Source organism: Setaria viridis, chromosome 5 (genome assembly GCF_005286985.2).
Source record: "Setaria viridis chromosome 5, Setaria_viridis_v4.0, whole genome shotgun sequence".
Lineage (NCBI taxonomy): Eukaryota > Viridiplantae > Streptophyta > Magnoliopsida > Poales > Poaceae > Setaria > Setaria viridis.
Window position 1 is genome coordinate 30097598 of NC_048267.2, and position 17078 is coordinate 30114675.

Below are 17078 nucleotides of genomic sequence, written 5' to 3' on the forward strand. Positions count from 1 at the left end.
CTGCTGCTTACCAAGCAAATTCAAGCTTACGGCTGAAATCGGGTGAAGAAAGGTAGAGGACATGACATCTAGCCGAGGCAGGTTTGATCAAACCGTATGTGGTCGTCTAACTAGACGGTTTGTAGATTGCAGGCTAGCCCAAACACTAGCATAAGAAATGTCTATTTCCTCTAGTTCAGGAACGTTTGCTTGTTTGATGTCTGGACAATCTGAAAATGCCGATGCTGTTCAGGTCTCCTGTCAATCGATATGATCAAATGAGTACTCTGATTAGAGTACACTGCACAAGCAATACACTACCACATACTGGTATAATCCCATTACGAACATTAATCGAACACCTGGAGAGCACTGCAAACGGGCCAAGTCGCAAATTCCATCCAAGAGAGCTAAGATAAACAGGGACCCGTGACCACGCACCGGGTGAGGTGGGAGGGAAGAAGAAGCGGGAGATGATGAAAGGGAGGCCGCCGTCGATCAGTTGTCCCCCTCGGGCTCGAACTCCGGGTCGCCGTCGGGGTGCATCTCCCTCCACTGATCCTCGGGCCAGTACTCCTTGACGTGGCCCCACTTCTTGCGGAACTTCTCGATCTGGCTGTCCATCACCACCAGCGCCGAGGTGTCGCCGACGTAGTAGGGGTGGTTCCCGGACCACACGTCCACCGTGTACTCCGGCTTGGTGCCCCCCGTCACCAGCACCAGCTCGCCGTTGCAGTACACCTTCGCGTCCTCGTAGATCTCCGGGTGCAGCCCCTTCTTGCGCATCGAGCAGCGCATCCCCTGCATCGCGCCGCCCGGAGTTTGGTTTTGCTCGCAGACTTAGTGGCGGCGCCCATGGTAATTTCATTCGTGCAGGAATTGCGAGAGGGAGGGTCGGCGCCTACGCGCGCGCGCGCACGTACCTGGGAGGGGACGACGGAGCGGAGAGTGCGGGCGGTGGTCCTCGCGGCGGCAGGGGTGGGGAGGAAGGAGGTGGAGAGGGAGAGCGTCATGGCGGATGGCCTTGCCTCGCGCGCAGCTGCGACGGTCGCTTCGGCTGCTGGCACTGTTCTTCCTCTTCTTATCGCTTCGCTGATGTTATCCTCTGGTGCTGTCTAGCCTTGGTTGGGCTCCAGATTCTTCCATCAACATCTGTGGTTTGCTTTGGGCTACGTGGGGAATGCAGCGGCCCATGGAAATTCGCAACCATTAGTCTCCTTAATTTATTTTCCTTTTTTTTTAGATCAGCACTATTTCTTGCTGGCGCACAGACACAATGAGTGACAAGGCGTTTGCTCTCGAAATGTTTTGCTAAAAATTGCTCAACAGTTGGGGCCATAATAATTCAATTTTCTTCTGTAAAGGTAAATTCAACTTAACTCTCGTGCATCATTGGAAAAGTTTCTGTACACAAGATTTCATTACCATATTTCCTTCAATTTCTAGGCAAAAAATATTAGCAGTTAAAATGATCCCTTTTCAGCGGAATAAATTTCTCCTTCTCAAGAACAAATTCTCCTCAGAGAATATAGAACCTATTTTCTCTGTCGTAGAATATAAATATTTCTGACTTTGTCCTATCATGCGGGGGTGTTTGTTCTCACATGCTTAGGGTCTGTTTGTTTCAGCTTATGAACTTTTTTAAAAAGTTGCTGCTAGCTTTTTATTCTGAAAAGCTAACACTAACTTTTAGAAGATGTGTTTAGTTTTCTAGGCCCAAGAAGCTATGAAAAGCTCGAAAAACTGAGCTTTTCAACTTCCCATATAAACTCAACTTTTCTGAGCTTTCAACTTTCTGAAAGCTGCACGAGAAGTTTGATATTTTTTTAAGTTTCTGGTTTTTCACGTTGAGAAGCTATTAGGAAGCTCTTCTTCGTGCTTGCATGTTTTTTTCCATGTAAAGATCTTTGGTTTGCCGCATTGTCTAAAAAAACTAGTTATTTTAGGAATTTTAGAACAAATTAGTAGAGAGTTGAAATAACCATGCTAGTATCTATGTTTATTTATCCAAAAAAAAGTATGATCCCGTCTCTTCATCTCCTCCCGAATGCTTTGAGCTCTTGGCGCCATGGAGATTGGAGAGTAGTGCGATTAATTAACGCTGGGTGGAGGGATTATAGCTGGTAAAATTTGGAAAAAAGGGCACTCAAAATAGCGGAAAAGAAAGAAGAAAAACACGTTAAAAAAACGCGGCCCAAACCCACCCCAACGGCCCAGCCGCCTATCGTCGTCCTCCCGGCAGCCGGCGCCGGCTACCATTCTGCAGCCCCTTCCAGGCTTCCACTACACCTTTCTTTTCTCCATCTGCACGTTCGAGCAGCGACAAAATCCGGCGAGTTATGAGCCCTATGCGAGCAGCATTGGGTACAGCTCGGCTCTCATTCGCCGGATTCGTCCTCCTCGGCTCCTTCTACCCAGATCTGGCAACTTTTGGTGGGGACCCTTTGCGCTCGTCCATCTGGACGTGCTCCTCGTTTGGAGCACTGTGGAGGGACGATGGGGTCCGCTGCGTGTCATCGACGCCGGAGACACGCGGCCAGAGCTGCTCTTGATGGTCCTCAAGGCTACCCCGATGGGGGTCCTGTGGCGGGACAACAAGGTCCGCCGCGTATTGCATTGTGCGCCCGGTGGCGGTGCCGTTCCCGTTCTGATGGCATGTGTCTTGGGCGGTTAAAAGTGCTGCTATCAGCGCCACCTTCCACACTTCCTTGCTCTCCAATGGCCTTCCCACCTTAGTGCCATCGGCTCATCAAGGCAGAGCTTCAGGCCATGCTCAAGATTGAGCCCAAAATCTGCAGCTGCTCTGCGGATGCCGCACTGGATGTCCGGGCGCCTGCTGTGGGGGAGTGGATGGACATGAAACGTGATGATGATGACCGAGGCCAAGGAGGTATGCATCCTGCACTTGGGTCTGTGGTCTACGCAAGGTGCGGGGGCTTCTTACCATTGCCAAAGCCCTGCTCGACTTTCTGCCGGTGCCGGAGCTGGTGACGCTCTTCTCTATCGTGATGCCCCTGCTTCCCAATCATGACGGTTTCTTTGGGTGAAAACCCAGCTCTGGTCTACAGATGGCTAATGTGCCCTACTGCCCTCCTTGGAGGCGTTGTTAGGGACTTTGTGAGTTCCTTTCTCACAATGGATGGCCGTTTCTGCTCAGATCAATTAGGTGTCAATGATGAGGCCTAGTTTGCTAGTCAGTCTGTCATTAGTGGTCCTAGTTTTAGTCTGGTTTCCCAAAATAAACGAGCATTGTAGGGTTTTGCCTCAGTTTCCCTTAAAAACGAGGTTGTTGATCTGTGGTTGTGCCACAACTTATCAATGCAAATTCCCTCTGGTGACCATTAAAAAAAGAAGAAGGGAAAACATATATTTCATGGTGAAATGGTGCATTGCACAAGCAATTAGATATGTGCTTCCTATTTTCCCCACACACCACTTAGTACCCAAACAACCATCAAACCGTAGGCATTGTATCTTGGGCAGTTTTGTGCATGCACCATTGTTCTCAGATTTCCAATAATAATTGAAAAATGCATCAAATTTAGATGTCAATGTGCGATTTAAGAATTCCTAAGAAATAATTAGGCATGTTTGAATAGGGCCGCACATGCTCGTATAAGGAAAGAGCCCAAAGAAGTACAGCTTATTACACCACATATAGCTGCTAGGTATGCTACACTATTACTTTCTTGTTTTTAGATCCATGCTTTGGATCCTGTAGACCCATACAACATAAACGTAAGATGAACAGCGGTACAGGCATAACTGAAACCTAGGAGAAAATAAAAGGGTTATGGACATTTATAAGAAGTATGTATGCTAATGCACTAACTAGTTTTTAATTTGAAAATTTGATCTGCATTTCTGATTTTAAGCAATAAAATGCAGCTCTTCTAGGAGCTGCCTTGAAAAGGTATATATAACCTCAATAACTCTGCCATAGGGAAAACTTATCCTACTACTTATAATTAGTTTTTATGCATTGTAAGAACTGCAGTACAATGTGGAAATCATAATCTTAAATGTAATTTGGCTAGAACGTGTAATAGTTAGTGCTACATTTCTACAGCTAGTCAGAACATTTTGTTTTGGACATTGGCAGGTCCGAGTGTTTCCATAGTCATCCTTTATAAAGGATGGATAGTTCCTGCATATTGCGGAGCTTAGTTCAAATCCTATGGCCTGGGGGGTGGGGGCAGCAATATTGCAGTAGATAAGTAATTCATTGACACGACTTAAAAACTACTACTTGTGTTAAAGAACTACACAATTCTAGGCCAACGTGGACCATGGCCCCTTTTGGCCCTAAGAAAACTTTGCCTCTAGTTCCTGCTATAAATTCTATATTTATGAGAATCCCATGTGTGACCTGGCAGTAGGATTGAGATCATCAGGTCAAGTTTTGATGTGTCTCATGTACATTGTTTTCTTTTAACTTTAAAAAAACCCACCTGGTTGCAAATGTAAGTTGTTTTAGAATTGTTTCTAAATTGGATTGGGATAGACTATTCATTTATTTGTGAGAATGGTAGCATTTGTTAAGAAGGGTGCATAGAAGCTCTAGAATGACTTACATTTAGAGAATAGTTGAGAAAGCTAAAATGACCTACGTTTGCAATCGGAGGGAGTATCTGATATATTCATATATCTTTCGTGGGGGAGGGAAGGTAAGTCTGGAAAAGTGAGCATGAGAGGGAGAGCCATGCATCACATGTCAAAGGAACTTTGGCATTTTTCTGAAAGCAATATTGAGCACTATTACTTTATCTTGCGTGAACATTTGTGAAAGCTAGCTTACCAGCATTCCTGCCAGCTCAGAAAAGTTATTTGTAAAAGGTTTCATGTGTACCGTGGGAATTGTTCGTGACAATTGTTTCCAACTCAAGCACCTTCAATATGTTGTTTGTACGCAAATTAGTTTGTTTTGTTTATTCTTGTAGCTGAAAAGAGTCTAAAACTATGGATGGGTTACAGAAAAGTACAAACCACAATTGAGATTTCTGGAAGTATCATCTATGGCCTGTAGATGGGAAAGCCACACGCCAAAGTTATTTGCTCATGAACAGCTTCAACATACAATTGTCTGCCTTATGATGGCATCGCCACCCACCATCACCTCTCTCATGTGCCTATTTATTTTCTTGCCCTTTCTACTCACCAAAATTATTAAGACGTTATAAACATAATGCATACCAGTTCACACATCTGTAAATGCAGCAATCAGATCATCTTCCTTGTCTATAGTTTATTTATTGTTTGAAAACTATGTCCTGCACCAAGGGAGCTCATACACAATTACCTATGCATCTTCATGAAATATGAACTTCAAAAAAGAAATAGAAACCAATGAACATGCTTTTCCAAATGTAATGTGTTCTATTATGTTTATACTGAAGGCCAAGGGCAAAATCGGTATACTAATGATGGTGGCTGGTGGGTTGTGTGAGTCTGTATGAGGTACTTGCGAAAAATGTGAACCCAGTTTTGTTTCTATACATGGACATAATGCCAAAGGCTTCCAGCTTTTTTCACAGTACTTGCAAGAATTGTGCACCTCTTTTCATTTCTGTTCATGGATGTAAGTACGTATCGTAAAAGGCATCCAACCTTTTCACGGTTGTTGATTCCTTCACACAATTCATTTCCGCCAGCCTGCCATCCTTCCACTCTTTATAAGCACATCGACAGCATCACAATTAGACACAGAGCATCAATTGGAGCCACAAGAACACTTGGGGAGGCAAGTGTGACTTCAATCTTGCAGCCATTTTCGTGTCCTATTGTAAGTATATAGTGCCTTGATGCCATTTTCGCAGCCATTTGGGAAGTGTTAGTGGAAAGATGGTGAGATGCTATCATCCATGTACTCTGCAAATGCATCTGATATTTGAATGGTTGCTTTATGATAATTTGGATTGCTCATTCTTGCCAATAGTAGAGTGTGCGGTATTTAGATTTTAGAATCATGCTAGCGCCATGCAATTTTGTCAGCTGAGATGGGGTGTTCTATTTTTATTACTTTGCTTGAGGAGCATTCATTATGAATCCAGTTTTTAGGAAGTAGTAAATCTCGGCTTGGTCATAAGATGTCATATTGTAGTTCAAGCATATGTATGTATATATGGCAGAAAGTTGTTTACTTCAATTCATTGTAAATGTTCTCTTGCTGTAAAAGAAGTACCTACTCATTTGTTTGAGTTGCAGGTGTGTCTAGTTGTTTGATTAGATATGCAGTTTACACTAGCATTGGATGGGAACACAAGTCCTCACCTGATGAGAAGATCTGGTGAGGGTGGTGGGAGTGAGATGTTGATGGAAAGATTAAATATCGGGGTCATCAATCAGGAGAAAGCTTTGAGGAATAGGTGCTTCAGTGGTGGAGGCGCTAGAACGACACAATGTGTTCTTAACTCTGGTGCTTGTTCTGAAACTCTTGTAAGCATCTAACTCCGTTATTACTCTTACATGGTGGTTTACAAATTGACTATACTTTCTTTCTGTATGAAGTTTACTATACTTTTTTTTACAGGGAAATCTACTATAATTTTATTGAATTGATTATTGTATAGATTCGTTAAAATAAGCTCATTGTAAATATTTGAGATCCTGGGGGAAACTATGGCTTCACTGCATTTAGGAAAACAGAATCCGTGGTTACTACAGGAATAACTTATTGAAATAAACCTTAGAGTTGCTGAGTGGCCATCACAAATCATTGTTATGATATCTATTAAGTGATAATATATATCTGCTACTCTAAGACCAATGTAATCTTTCCTGAATTTTATTTAATGGCATGTATAAATGCACTACTTATGCACTTGTTTAGGCTTAATTTAAGTAATCTAACTTTAGTCCCATATTTTGCAGCATTTTCAAACACATTCCTCCAGAAAAAGTTATGCTGACGCAAACCGTGTGTCTGCTGTCATTTTGGGTGGAGGCATTGGAGCTCAGCTCTTTCCTTTGACAAGCACGAGGGCTACGCCTGCTGTAAGAGATAGCGTTGAACATCCAGCATTGATTACTCTATTATAATATTACTGATCTTTGAATTTTATCTTAGTCTTCTGCGATATTTAGTAGATTCATCTCAATTTCAAGATACACTGTTGAACCATCAAACTAACATACATAAGACAATAAAAAATAGGTGAAAGTTACACTCATCTTTTTCTAGACTTTCAGCCAAATCTTCTCATAACCTTATGTTTCTAGTCCATATGTTCCTAAAGCATTCAACTTACGTAAAATATTCTCTTTCTTATTTTTGTTCTTGTTGCATTACTTAGGTCCCTGTTGGAGGATGTCACAGGCTTATTGATATCCCTATGAGCAACTGCTTCAACAGCGGTATAAATAAGATATTTGTGATGACTCAGTTCAATTCTGCTTCTCTTAACCGCCATATTCATCGTACATACCTTGGAGGCGGGATCACCTTTACTGATGGATCTGTACAGGTAATTTACCTCATCTTGTTGATGTGTAAGTAGGAATAACTTCATGTAGAGAGAATAAAAAAGAGACGCTATTATTCTACTCTAGATCCAAAGGCATCGTGGTTCAAAACATAGACTACTTTACAATGGACCATCTACCATTCACATCATAACTTTGCCTTGAATTTCTGTAAAATGGGCAAATTATTGATTCATTTGAGATCAGTTGTAAAACTAATTGTTCTGACACACAGGTATTAGCGGCTACACAAATGCCTGAAGAGCCTGCTGGATGGTTTCAGGGTACAGCAGATGCTATCAGAAAATTTGTCTGGGTACTTGAGGTAGTTAATATTTTCTCTTTGTGGATGGTCATCAACTCATTCTTGTAGCATTTCCTTTTTGGAATCTTAAGTTCTTGTGTACCTTTTCAGGATTATTACAATCACAAAGATATTGAGCACATTGTAATCTTGAGTGGCGATCAGCTTTATCGGATGAATTACATGGAACTTGTGCAGGTACATTGTACTCTTCTTCCTTAAGTTTTGCATATGTCCTGATTTAGGATTAACCAAATATTTTGGCATGTATTATTTCCAGAAACATGTTGATGACAATGCTGAAATCACTATATCATGTGCTCCTGTTAATGAGAGGTAAAACAATTGCTGATCCTCCTAGTTCATGAACATGTCATCTAGTCGTTCAGGACAACATGTGCTTGGTCTCATTTGTTTCTTTTTTTCCCCTTTGGGAAGCCGAGCTTCTAACTATGGACTAGTGAAGTTTGATTACACTGGACGTGTGCTTCAGTTTTTTGAGAAACCAGTGGGTGCTGATTTGGAATCTATGGTTAGCAATTCTTTGAGTACTTCTTTTGTTTCCTTTCTTTCTTCAATGAACCCTTCTTTCCTTGGTCCATCTCTACTTGGCTTGTCCAGAAATGATTATCTATTTTGCTGTAGAATCTAAGTCTAAAGGTACTGTTGTTGCAGAGAGTTGATACCAACTTCCTCAGCTATGCTATAGGTGATACACAGAAATATCCCTATATTGCATCAATGGGCGTTTATGTCTTCAAAAGAGATGCACTTTTAGACCTTCTCAAGTAATTACTTTCCCACAATTTATTCTTGTTCAAATCCTAGTTTGTCTTCTAATAGCGTCAATTCTTAGGTCAAAATATAATCAACTGCATGACTTTGGATCTGAAATCCTCCCAAGAGCTGTACTAGAGCATAATGTGCAGGTAACTCTGATCTATTACACTATGCGTAATTGTATATCATGAAGTCTTCACGTTTAAGAGTTGTTTTGTTTCTGGTTTCCACAAATTGAGCTAATATTATCAAGTAGGATTGCAGTGTAAATATCAATCCACAATTTATATTATCGCCTCCATGCATCATACAGGCTAACAATATGTTGAACTAATTGTGTTAGGCATATATTTTCACGGGCTATTGGGAGGATGTTGGAACAATCAAATCATTCTTTGATGCAAACTTGGCCCTCACTGAGCAGGTATTCTATCATATATGTATTGTGTACTGGATATATATTGCATGAAATTCTGTGCATGGAACATCTAAGTTTCATTCTGTTCTTCAGTTGACTTATCATCTAATAGTTTGGTGGCTAGAATCTAAACACAAATTCACCTCATGTATTGCTCTGTTCAGCCTTCCAAGTTTGAATTCTATGATCCACAAACACCTTTCTTCACTGCGCCCCGATACTTGCCTCCAACACAACTGGACAAGTGCAAGGTATAGATTTTGTGGAACACAATTGTTACATCAGAGCATGATGTACACATATTTGATGTCTGTATTTTCTCCTCTGCAGATCAAAGATGCATTTATCTCAGATGGTTGCTTGCTTAGTGAATGCACTATCAAGCATTCTGTGATTGGAGTTTGCTCACGTCTTAGATCTGGATGTGAACTCATGGTACATACTTCTCCAAGATGTATGCTGATGTTTTATACATGCTTTGCATCAAAACATTGATTTGAGCCACTAGAGTTATTGCAACTGCCATGTACATTTTAGTATACCATATCAACACCAGGGTTCACAAAATCACAAATAGGTTTTGTGACCCTGGACAAGTTCATCAAAGTATTTTTTATGTTTTCTCAAAACTTAAGACTTCGTTCAGCTTGTAGCACTAATATCATATTCGATCTCATGTGAACACCTCAATTCCGATGCTTACTGTACACCAGGCAATCCCAGATTTTTCAGGTCATGAATATGACAATAATACTGAACCAGATGAAGACTTGGTCTATTCATTGTTACATTTGAAAATTATTGTTGATTCATTTCTTTCTGCGCTTTGTAATTACTACAGGATACCATGATGATGGGTGCAGACATATATGAAACTGAAGAAGAAACTTCGAAGCTACATTTAGCTGGGAAGGTCCCAATTGGGATAGGAGAGAACACAAAGATAAGGTGAGGTTTTGAAACAACATCGCATATACATGATTACCGTTAGCTCCCAAATATCACGCTCGCGGACACCTGATGGTATCTTCCTCTGATGATTTCCAGGAACTGTATTATCGACATGAACGCGAGGATTGGGAAGAATGTGGTGATCGCAAACAGTAAGGTGAGCAAGTGCACCTCATGGCTGCAAAAACTTGTGTGCTCGTCTATCCAACGCTGGTTTTGTGACCATGGGTTCCACTTTTCATGGCAGGGTATCCAAGAGGCCGATCACCCGGAAGAGGGATACTACATAAGGTCCGGAATCGTGGTGATCTTGAAGAACGCAATCATCAAGGACGGGTCAGTCATATAGATAATGTGCGCCTACAAAGCAAGAGCCTGCAGTGCTATTATATTGATGGATTGTGTAACTATGGTGTGGGAACTGTTGCTTGCCATAAAGTCTGCAAAGCTTCCGGGTGCAAGATGCGTGGCCTCTGGCATCCAGTTTGTGTTCCTTATACCCTTGATATTGCTAGTACATGTACTGTAATAAGCTGCCCGGGAAGTTGCAGCAAGCCTTTTATGTACCTTTGTATTCCCATTGGGAATTCTATTCGAAAATAAATACAAATCATATTGGTGTTAGAATCATATAAGCTACTCCCCCCCCCCCCCCCCCCCCCCCCCCCCCCGCCAAAAAAAAGTCATTTTGAGGTTTAGAATTTGTCGAGAGAGATAAGTTATTATATTATATTCTACGTATGGGCACGCAGCACTCGCAGCACTTAATTAGTGCCAAATACGGTTAATAAATAGGGAAAGCAAAAATTCCTACAATAACTTGTCTTTTAGATGGAAGAACTAAAGTGTAATTTTGCTTCATGTAATTCAGTAAACTACCAAAAGATAAAAGAATAACTTATCGACTGAAAGCAGATAAGTTCGTGAGTGATAACTAAGCTATCACACCTAACCTGTTCCAAATTATAGGTGGTTGTTTACTATGTATCTAAATATAGTGTATACATATATGCATATAAAAATTATATATCTAGAAAAACCAAAATAACCTATAATTTGGGACGGATGATTTATCTAACAAATTTGTTAAATGAGGCTACTAAAGCACTTCTATGCATAAACGAAAAATTGAACTAGTTCGTCGATCGAACCCAAAAATCCGTGAACTAGTGACTGACTTGTTCGGTTCAACTAAATGATCAGTCCTGCAATTGAACACCTGCTGGTTTTTCATTGAACCATGAACCAATGAACCGGTTTATTAGAGAACTACTGATTAATCAAAAATCCAAATTTTCCATTTCATCTATCGATGAACGTTTTGTACCCATTCAGCTTGGAATTTGAACGCTGGCGGTACCGGGCTGACCCTGAACGGGTTCTTTTTCCATCGAGTCTTCCTCTTCTTCCTGGACGGACGGAGCCACAGAGGTCGTAGGCAGAGCGCCACTTTGGAAAGAGTCTCATCCAGTTTACCCGGCCCTCGATCTCATCTCTCTAGTCTCCACTGGTTTCGACTCTCGTCGTCGATATCCTGCTCCTGCTGGGCAGACCGCGCGGCTGTGGTGTGGCCGTGTGGGTGGGGTCAGGGTAGGGAAAGTGGAAAGCGGCCCAAGGCGGGTTGTCCAAGGTACACAGTCTCACTCTGACAGTCACCAGACGCACTAGTCAGTGGCAAATAATTTGCTCCTCCTCCTCCTGAGTCACTGAATCCCATCCCAAACCTCAGGGGTGTTCCTGCCTGTCGTCCCGTGCACTGGCACTGCCAACCTTCCTAGCGTTGGATTCGGATCGGCGTCCTCCTCCATCTCGCTCGCTCTCCAGCGCCGGCAGCTTGGTGCTCCCTCTCCTCTTCCTCGGTCCCTCCGTTGGATTGGCTTGCGGCGGCGACCCGCAGGCACCTGGACTGACTCTCTCTTCTTGGTAAGGGACCCTAGCTCATGGCATTTGGATGATTGGATTGATTGTTCTTACATCGAGTTTTGATCTGGCGCCCCATATTCTCTCCCCGGGAGTCAATCGAACCCAAATATCTGCTCCTCTCCGTATTTGTTGGTCTTGCGGAGGACATGGCTGCATGGCTCGATTAGGCTCTTCCTCGGCTTGCCATATTGTTATACTCCCCCCAATTAACCCCGTAGGCCTATCGAAGAAAGTGCGGATAGATCCACCCATGTTATGTGCTGGTGCTTGGGTTTCTACTAAATCAAATCGACACTGTCAATATCAGTTCATTTCCGGGAGGATCCGAGATCCTTGTACCTCAACTGTGCCCTCGTCCACACCTTGTAATGGCCTCTGTACTTATGTGCTACTGATTTTGAGTTGTTCCACACTACCAAGTGCTTTGCACCCATTCTGACAGGGCTGGGATTGCAGTACCAATTGATGTAAACTTAGAAGCCAAAATAATGTGATCCAGAAATTGTGTCCAAAGTTTGGGCTCTGCTGTCAAACCTTGTGAATTTGTAATTCGATCCTCATGGGTGCATGTAGTAGCTGGTCCTACTATCCATATCCCTCCATATAATATTGTAAGGTGAAACACCAACATATGCACCAACTATATGCGTATGTTTTGGAAGAGACAGTCGGAACAGAAAAGGCTAACCAATGGGCTTGGGCTGAACAAGCAATAATCAACACCCCCAGATTTAGCCTTTTATGATCTTTCCATTCCTTCTCCTTAATTATTGGTTATCCTTCCTTTCTTTGCACTGAACAATTACATCCGTTTTCTCCCATCACTCCACTGATCGAGTAGACAATGACAAGGGAGTGTTTTTTTTTTTTGTGTCTTGGGGTGGGGTGGGGAGTCTGGTCGCCATAACCCTCCAGCGATTAGGATGCTATTTCTATGGCCTGCCTATATGCTCTATGCTGTTTGTAGCTCTATACCAACATGTTTCACATCCTATATTTTCTCTTTTCCAAAATAGAATTGCTTGTTCTTGACCTTTTATTTTCCTACTTTATTGCTTCGCATTGGAGGCGATGATTTTGGCATGTTTCTCTCCTTTATGGATTAATCTAACTGAACTTTCTGAATAATTTTTTTGGCATGTTTCTCTCCTTTATGGATCAATCTAACTGAACTTTCTGAATAATTTATGTCACCTATATGGTTTTGCAAGGTGCAAAAGGTTAAATGATATAGCATTCTACTTCTACTCTTTGTACAATTTAAGGACAAATGGTTTGAAATTTTTAACATGAGAAATTGCAATGTGCCTACTTATCTCTGTTAAACTGTGCTGATTTTACAATGCACCTGATACAATACAATATGAAGAACACAGATGCACTAAGCACACCCAGCCTAGTGTGTATTGCCAAAATTGTACAATTACTCAAATCTAGTGTATGGCATCTAGAACCAAATCAACAGACTATGTGGCATTGTGGCTTACGAATGGCATGTAATGCTTTGGTTCCAAATGTAGTAGCAGTGCAGCACTGGCTGCTGGGTTAACCCTTTTGGTTAAATTGAGGATGAAAGCCCAAGTGAATTCCTATGGCATGTGTAGGGTCATAGTTGGTGTCACCCATATGCTAGGGTGGTATATGTCCGTATTCCATGCTTACTGTGTTTTTTAATATATTTCTAGTATTACGAGTTCTGCTTATTGGTATTTCAAAATGTAAACTGAGTTAAAAAAATAGACTGGATATTATTTTCTTAATCTTCTTTCTTTTTCCTGGTTAGGCTATCAATATTTCCTTTTCCCTTTGAAAATGGATCATAGTTCTCATGAAGATACAGAAATCAGTGATACTGAGATTGATGATTATGAAGGCAAAATATATGCAAGACTGATGTCCGGAGATTGAAAGGTTAAGAAGAATGGAGAGAGTTACAGCTGTCCCTTCTGTAGCAGCAAGAAGAAGAATAATTACAGTATAAGTAATCTGGTTCAGCATGCCTCAGGAGTAAGTGCAGCACCTAATCGGCAGGCAAAAGAAAAGGCAACCCACCGTGCCCTTGTCAAACATTTGAAGAACGACCTTGCTAAATCATCTGAGCCACGACCACAGGTGATCCCTGTGGAGCCAGAACCTCTTCAGAACAGAGATGAGAAGTTTGTGTGGCCCTGGATGGGCATCCTAGTTAATGTGCCTACTGAATGGAAGGATGGGCGCCAAGTTGGAGAAAGTGGAAATCGTTTGAAGGGGCAACTATCACACTTTTGCCCACTGAAGGTCATCCCTTTATGGACCTTTAGAGGTCATTCAGGAAATGCTATTGTTGAGTTTGGAAAGGACTGGAATGGTTTCAGAAATGCACGGACATTCGAAAGTCACTTCGCAGCAGGAGGATATGGTAAAAAGGACTGGATAGGAAAAAAGAATCAAGGATCAGAGCTTTATGGATGGTTTGCCTGGGCTGAAGATTACACTTCTCCAGGGTTGATAAGGGACCACTTGAGAAAAAATGGTGACTTAAAATCTGTCAATGATCTTGCAAAGGAGGGAGCACGTAAAACTGACAAACTTGTGGCTAATTTAGCTAACCAAATTGAGGTATTCTAGGTACTCACAGGAGCTTGAGTGCAAATACAGTGAGACAACTGCATCTCCTGAGAAGATGATGGGGCAAAGGGAACAACTTCTCCAATCATACAATGAAGGTTTATTTTAACTGTTTTACTACTCCCCTTCCCCGCCCCCCCCCCCCCCCCCCCCCCCCACACACACACACATAGATATCTAGTTGTATATCCAGTTTCTATGTTCAGTAGCTGCAAAGTTTCGTTTACTTAATGATCACTTAATAAGCATAGCCATTACCAGAAATTCGCAAGATGCAGCAACTAGCTCGTCAACATTCTCAGAAGATCATTGATGAGAATCAAAAGCTGCGCTCTGAACTTGAGACCAAAATGAATGAACTTGATGTGAGATCCAAGCAGCTTGATGAGCTTGCAGCAAAAAGGTGGTTATGACAGAAGGAACCTTGAGCAGGAGAAGCAGAAGGTGTGTCATTTGTCCACCTTTTCTTCTTTCCCCCTCTTTAAAAGAATGGAAATAGTTGATTTCCTGAGTGTCTTATTAGTTTGTACATTGTGGATGATATTTATTTTCTGCTAGCAACTCCTTCATTTTAGTCATCTACATGTGTCCTCTTTTTTCAGTAAAATAACACTAGTCGTCTTCATATTAGTTTGCACTACAGCACTAGGGTACTATAGTGCAGATGATTAGGCGCTATGAGTTAGAAATACTCATGCAACTTATGTGCTTTGTTGTTGCTTGAACTCAGAATGCCATCTCCAGCCATCTTAAACTGGCAGCATTGGAACAGCAGAAAGCTGATGAGAATGTGCTGAAGCTTGTGGAAGAACAAAAGTATGTACTTGATCCCCCTTTTTGTGATATGATGCTTTAATTTTTTTAAGAATGTATCCTATGGTAGTCTTACTGTATGAAACTGCAGAGAGAGAAACATGCTGCTTTAAAGAAGATTCTGTTGTTAGAGCAGCAATTGGATGCAAAACAAAAGCTTGAATTAGAAATACAGCAGCTGAAGGGCAAACTGAAAGTGATGGAGCATATGCCTGGTGATGAAGATTCAGCGTCAAAGAATAAAATTAATGAGCTAAGCGAAGCATTGCAAGAAAAGATAGATGAGCTAGATGGAATGGAGTCACTTAACCAAACTCTGGTTATTAAAGAAAGCAAAAGCAATATTGAACTGCAAGAAGCTCGGAATGAGCTAGAAATGTATGTTACCTTACATCAATTAACTGGTCTTGTTCACAGTTCACTGATGAGATCTATGTGATGTGACTTATGTTGGTGATGAGATTTCCTTTTATTCATCTTTTGTTCTGCGACATGCTACGCAGGGCTTGCTTGATATTTCAGGTGGGCGGGCACATATAGGAATCAAGAGAATGAGGGAGCTCGATCTGAAAGCATTTTCAAAGGCATGCAGAAAGAAGTGCTCAGAAGAAGACGCGGAAGTTACTGCTGCCTTCCTTTGTTCAAAGTGGGAAGCCGAAATTAAAAACCCTGATTGGCACCCTTTCAGGATTGTCATGGCTGATGGAAAGGAGATGGTATGAATATTCATTTGCTGCTACTTCCATACACATTCCTAGCTTTAGAGCCTATATTTTTTTAGTTACTGATAATCCTATCCTGTCCAGTAAAGCTTTCTTGCATGGTTATATCCTGTAACTTGCATAACTGTTTTTCCTACTGTTCTCTCCTCTCGCTCACTCAAAAAAGGCTACCTTATGTTACACCCTCTTTTAATTATAGAAATGTCCAGGCAATGATATGAATGTTGTCCTGTAAGCTCATTAGGAATATAGTGTTTCTGTCATTCGTTTCCCTATTTAATATAGTGAACCATGTATCCTCGGTCATTGTCCAACTTTTTTTTTAATTTTATGGATGACTTCGTTTTGCAAGTTTTACCTAAGGTATACCTTATTTGACATCAAGTGGTCTGTGCCGTGCTGTAGGAAATAATTGAGGATGATGCAAAGCTTCGAGGACTCAGAGAAGAACATGGGGAAGAAATCTACACATTGGTGACAAAGGCACTCTGTGAAATTAATGAGTACAAGTCTAAGGGTAGTTATTCTGTGGGGGAACTGTGGAACTTTAAAGAAGATCGAAAAGTGACCCTGAAGGAAGCTGTCCAGTTCGTCCTGAAACAGTGGCAAACGAATAGGAGGAAGCAGCGCTGAGGTCAATCTTCCGCTGCCATGTAGCATTGTTTGGCTTCCATGTGATCTGAACACCATGCTACTTCATCGCGAGCGCAGTTGATACCTGCAATAGGGCATGATGACGCGTGTGGAACCACGACTGTTTACCTATTCCTAGTAGAACATAAGTTGATACTCATTGCAGTATCAGCATCAGAGTTAGTGAACCTGAACGCTCTTATTTCGCCTGTGTAAGTAATTCTGTTGAACTATGTCCGAGTAGTAATAACTAGGATGCTCTCTTTGTACTGGAGATAGAGGGATTATTTGTCGGTATGCCGTGGCACGTTCAGAGGTGTAATAAAGCATGCTTGGGCAGTGGTGTATTGACTACTGGCCTTTTGCAGTGGTGTACTGACTACTGGCCTTTCTACGTTCTGCATTGCATTGTTAGTTGATTGATCCAGGTTCTTTCGGACATATCTTATATATTTTTTGCTCTAGGTGTGCTCTCAACTTCGCAAGG

The 17078-nt window shown here is 41.8% G+C and overlaps 2 protein-coding genes and 1 pseudogene across 3 annotated transcripts; 2 read left to right on the plus strand and 1 right to left on the minus strand.

The window, feature by feature from the left end:
* Positions 1-216: 216 nt before the first annotated feature.
* On the minus strand, positions 217-1063 carry LOC117854757 (uncharacterized). The gene is made up of 2 exons (XM_034736998.2): positions 903-1063; positions 217-780 (listed from the first exon to the last, which is right to left on the minus strand). Exons 1-2 carry the CDS (start codon positions 990-992, stop codon positions 478-480), a joined length of 393 nt encoding a protein of 130 aa, XP_034592889.1. The 5' UTR covers positions 993-1063; the 3' UTR covers positions 217-477.
* A 1115-nt stretch (positions 1064-2178) lies between these two features.
* On the plus strand, positions 2179-10520 carry LOC117858285 (glucose-1-phosphate adenylyltransferase large subunit 1, chloroplastic/amyloplastic). 2 transcript variants are annotated; one of them, XM_034741327.2, is made up of 16 exons: positions 2179-2869; positions 6184-6414; positions 6850-6972; positions 7272-7442; positions 7676-7765; positions 7856-7942; positions 8025-8080; positions 8183-8276; positions 8420-8532; positions 8601-8673; positions 8868-8948; positions 9107-9193; positions 9273-9377; positions 9784-9890; positions 9990-10050; positions 10141-10520. In XM_034741327.2, the coding sequence occupies exons 2-16, from the start codon at positions 6208-6210 to the stop codon at positions 10240-10242; spliced, it is 1557 nt and encodes a 518-aa protein (XP_034597218.1). In that variant the 5' UTR covers positions 2179-2869; positions 6184-6207; the 3' UTR covers positions 10243-10520. The 2 variants fall into 2 exon arrangements, with proteins under 2 accessions (XP_034597218.1, XP_034597217.1); XM_034741326.2 differs by having other exon boundaries at positions 2180-6414.
* A 3083-nt stretch (positions 10521-13603) lies between these two features.
* On the plus strand, positions 13604-16966 carry LOC117856059 (protein INVOLVED IN DE NOVO 2-like; annotated as a pseudogene).
* The last annotated feature ends 112 nt before the right edge of the window (positions 16967-17078 follow it).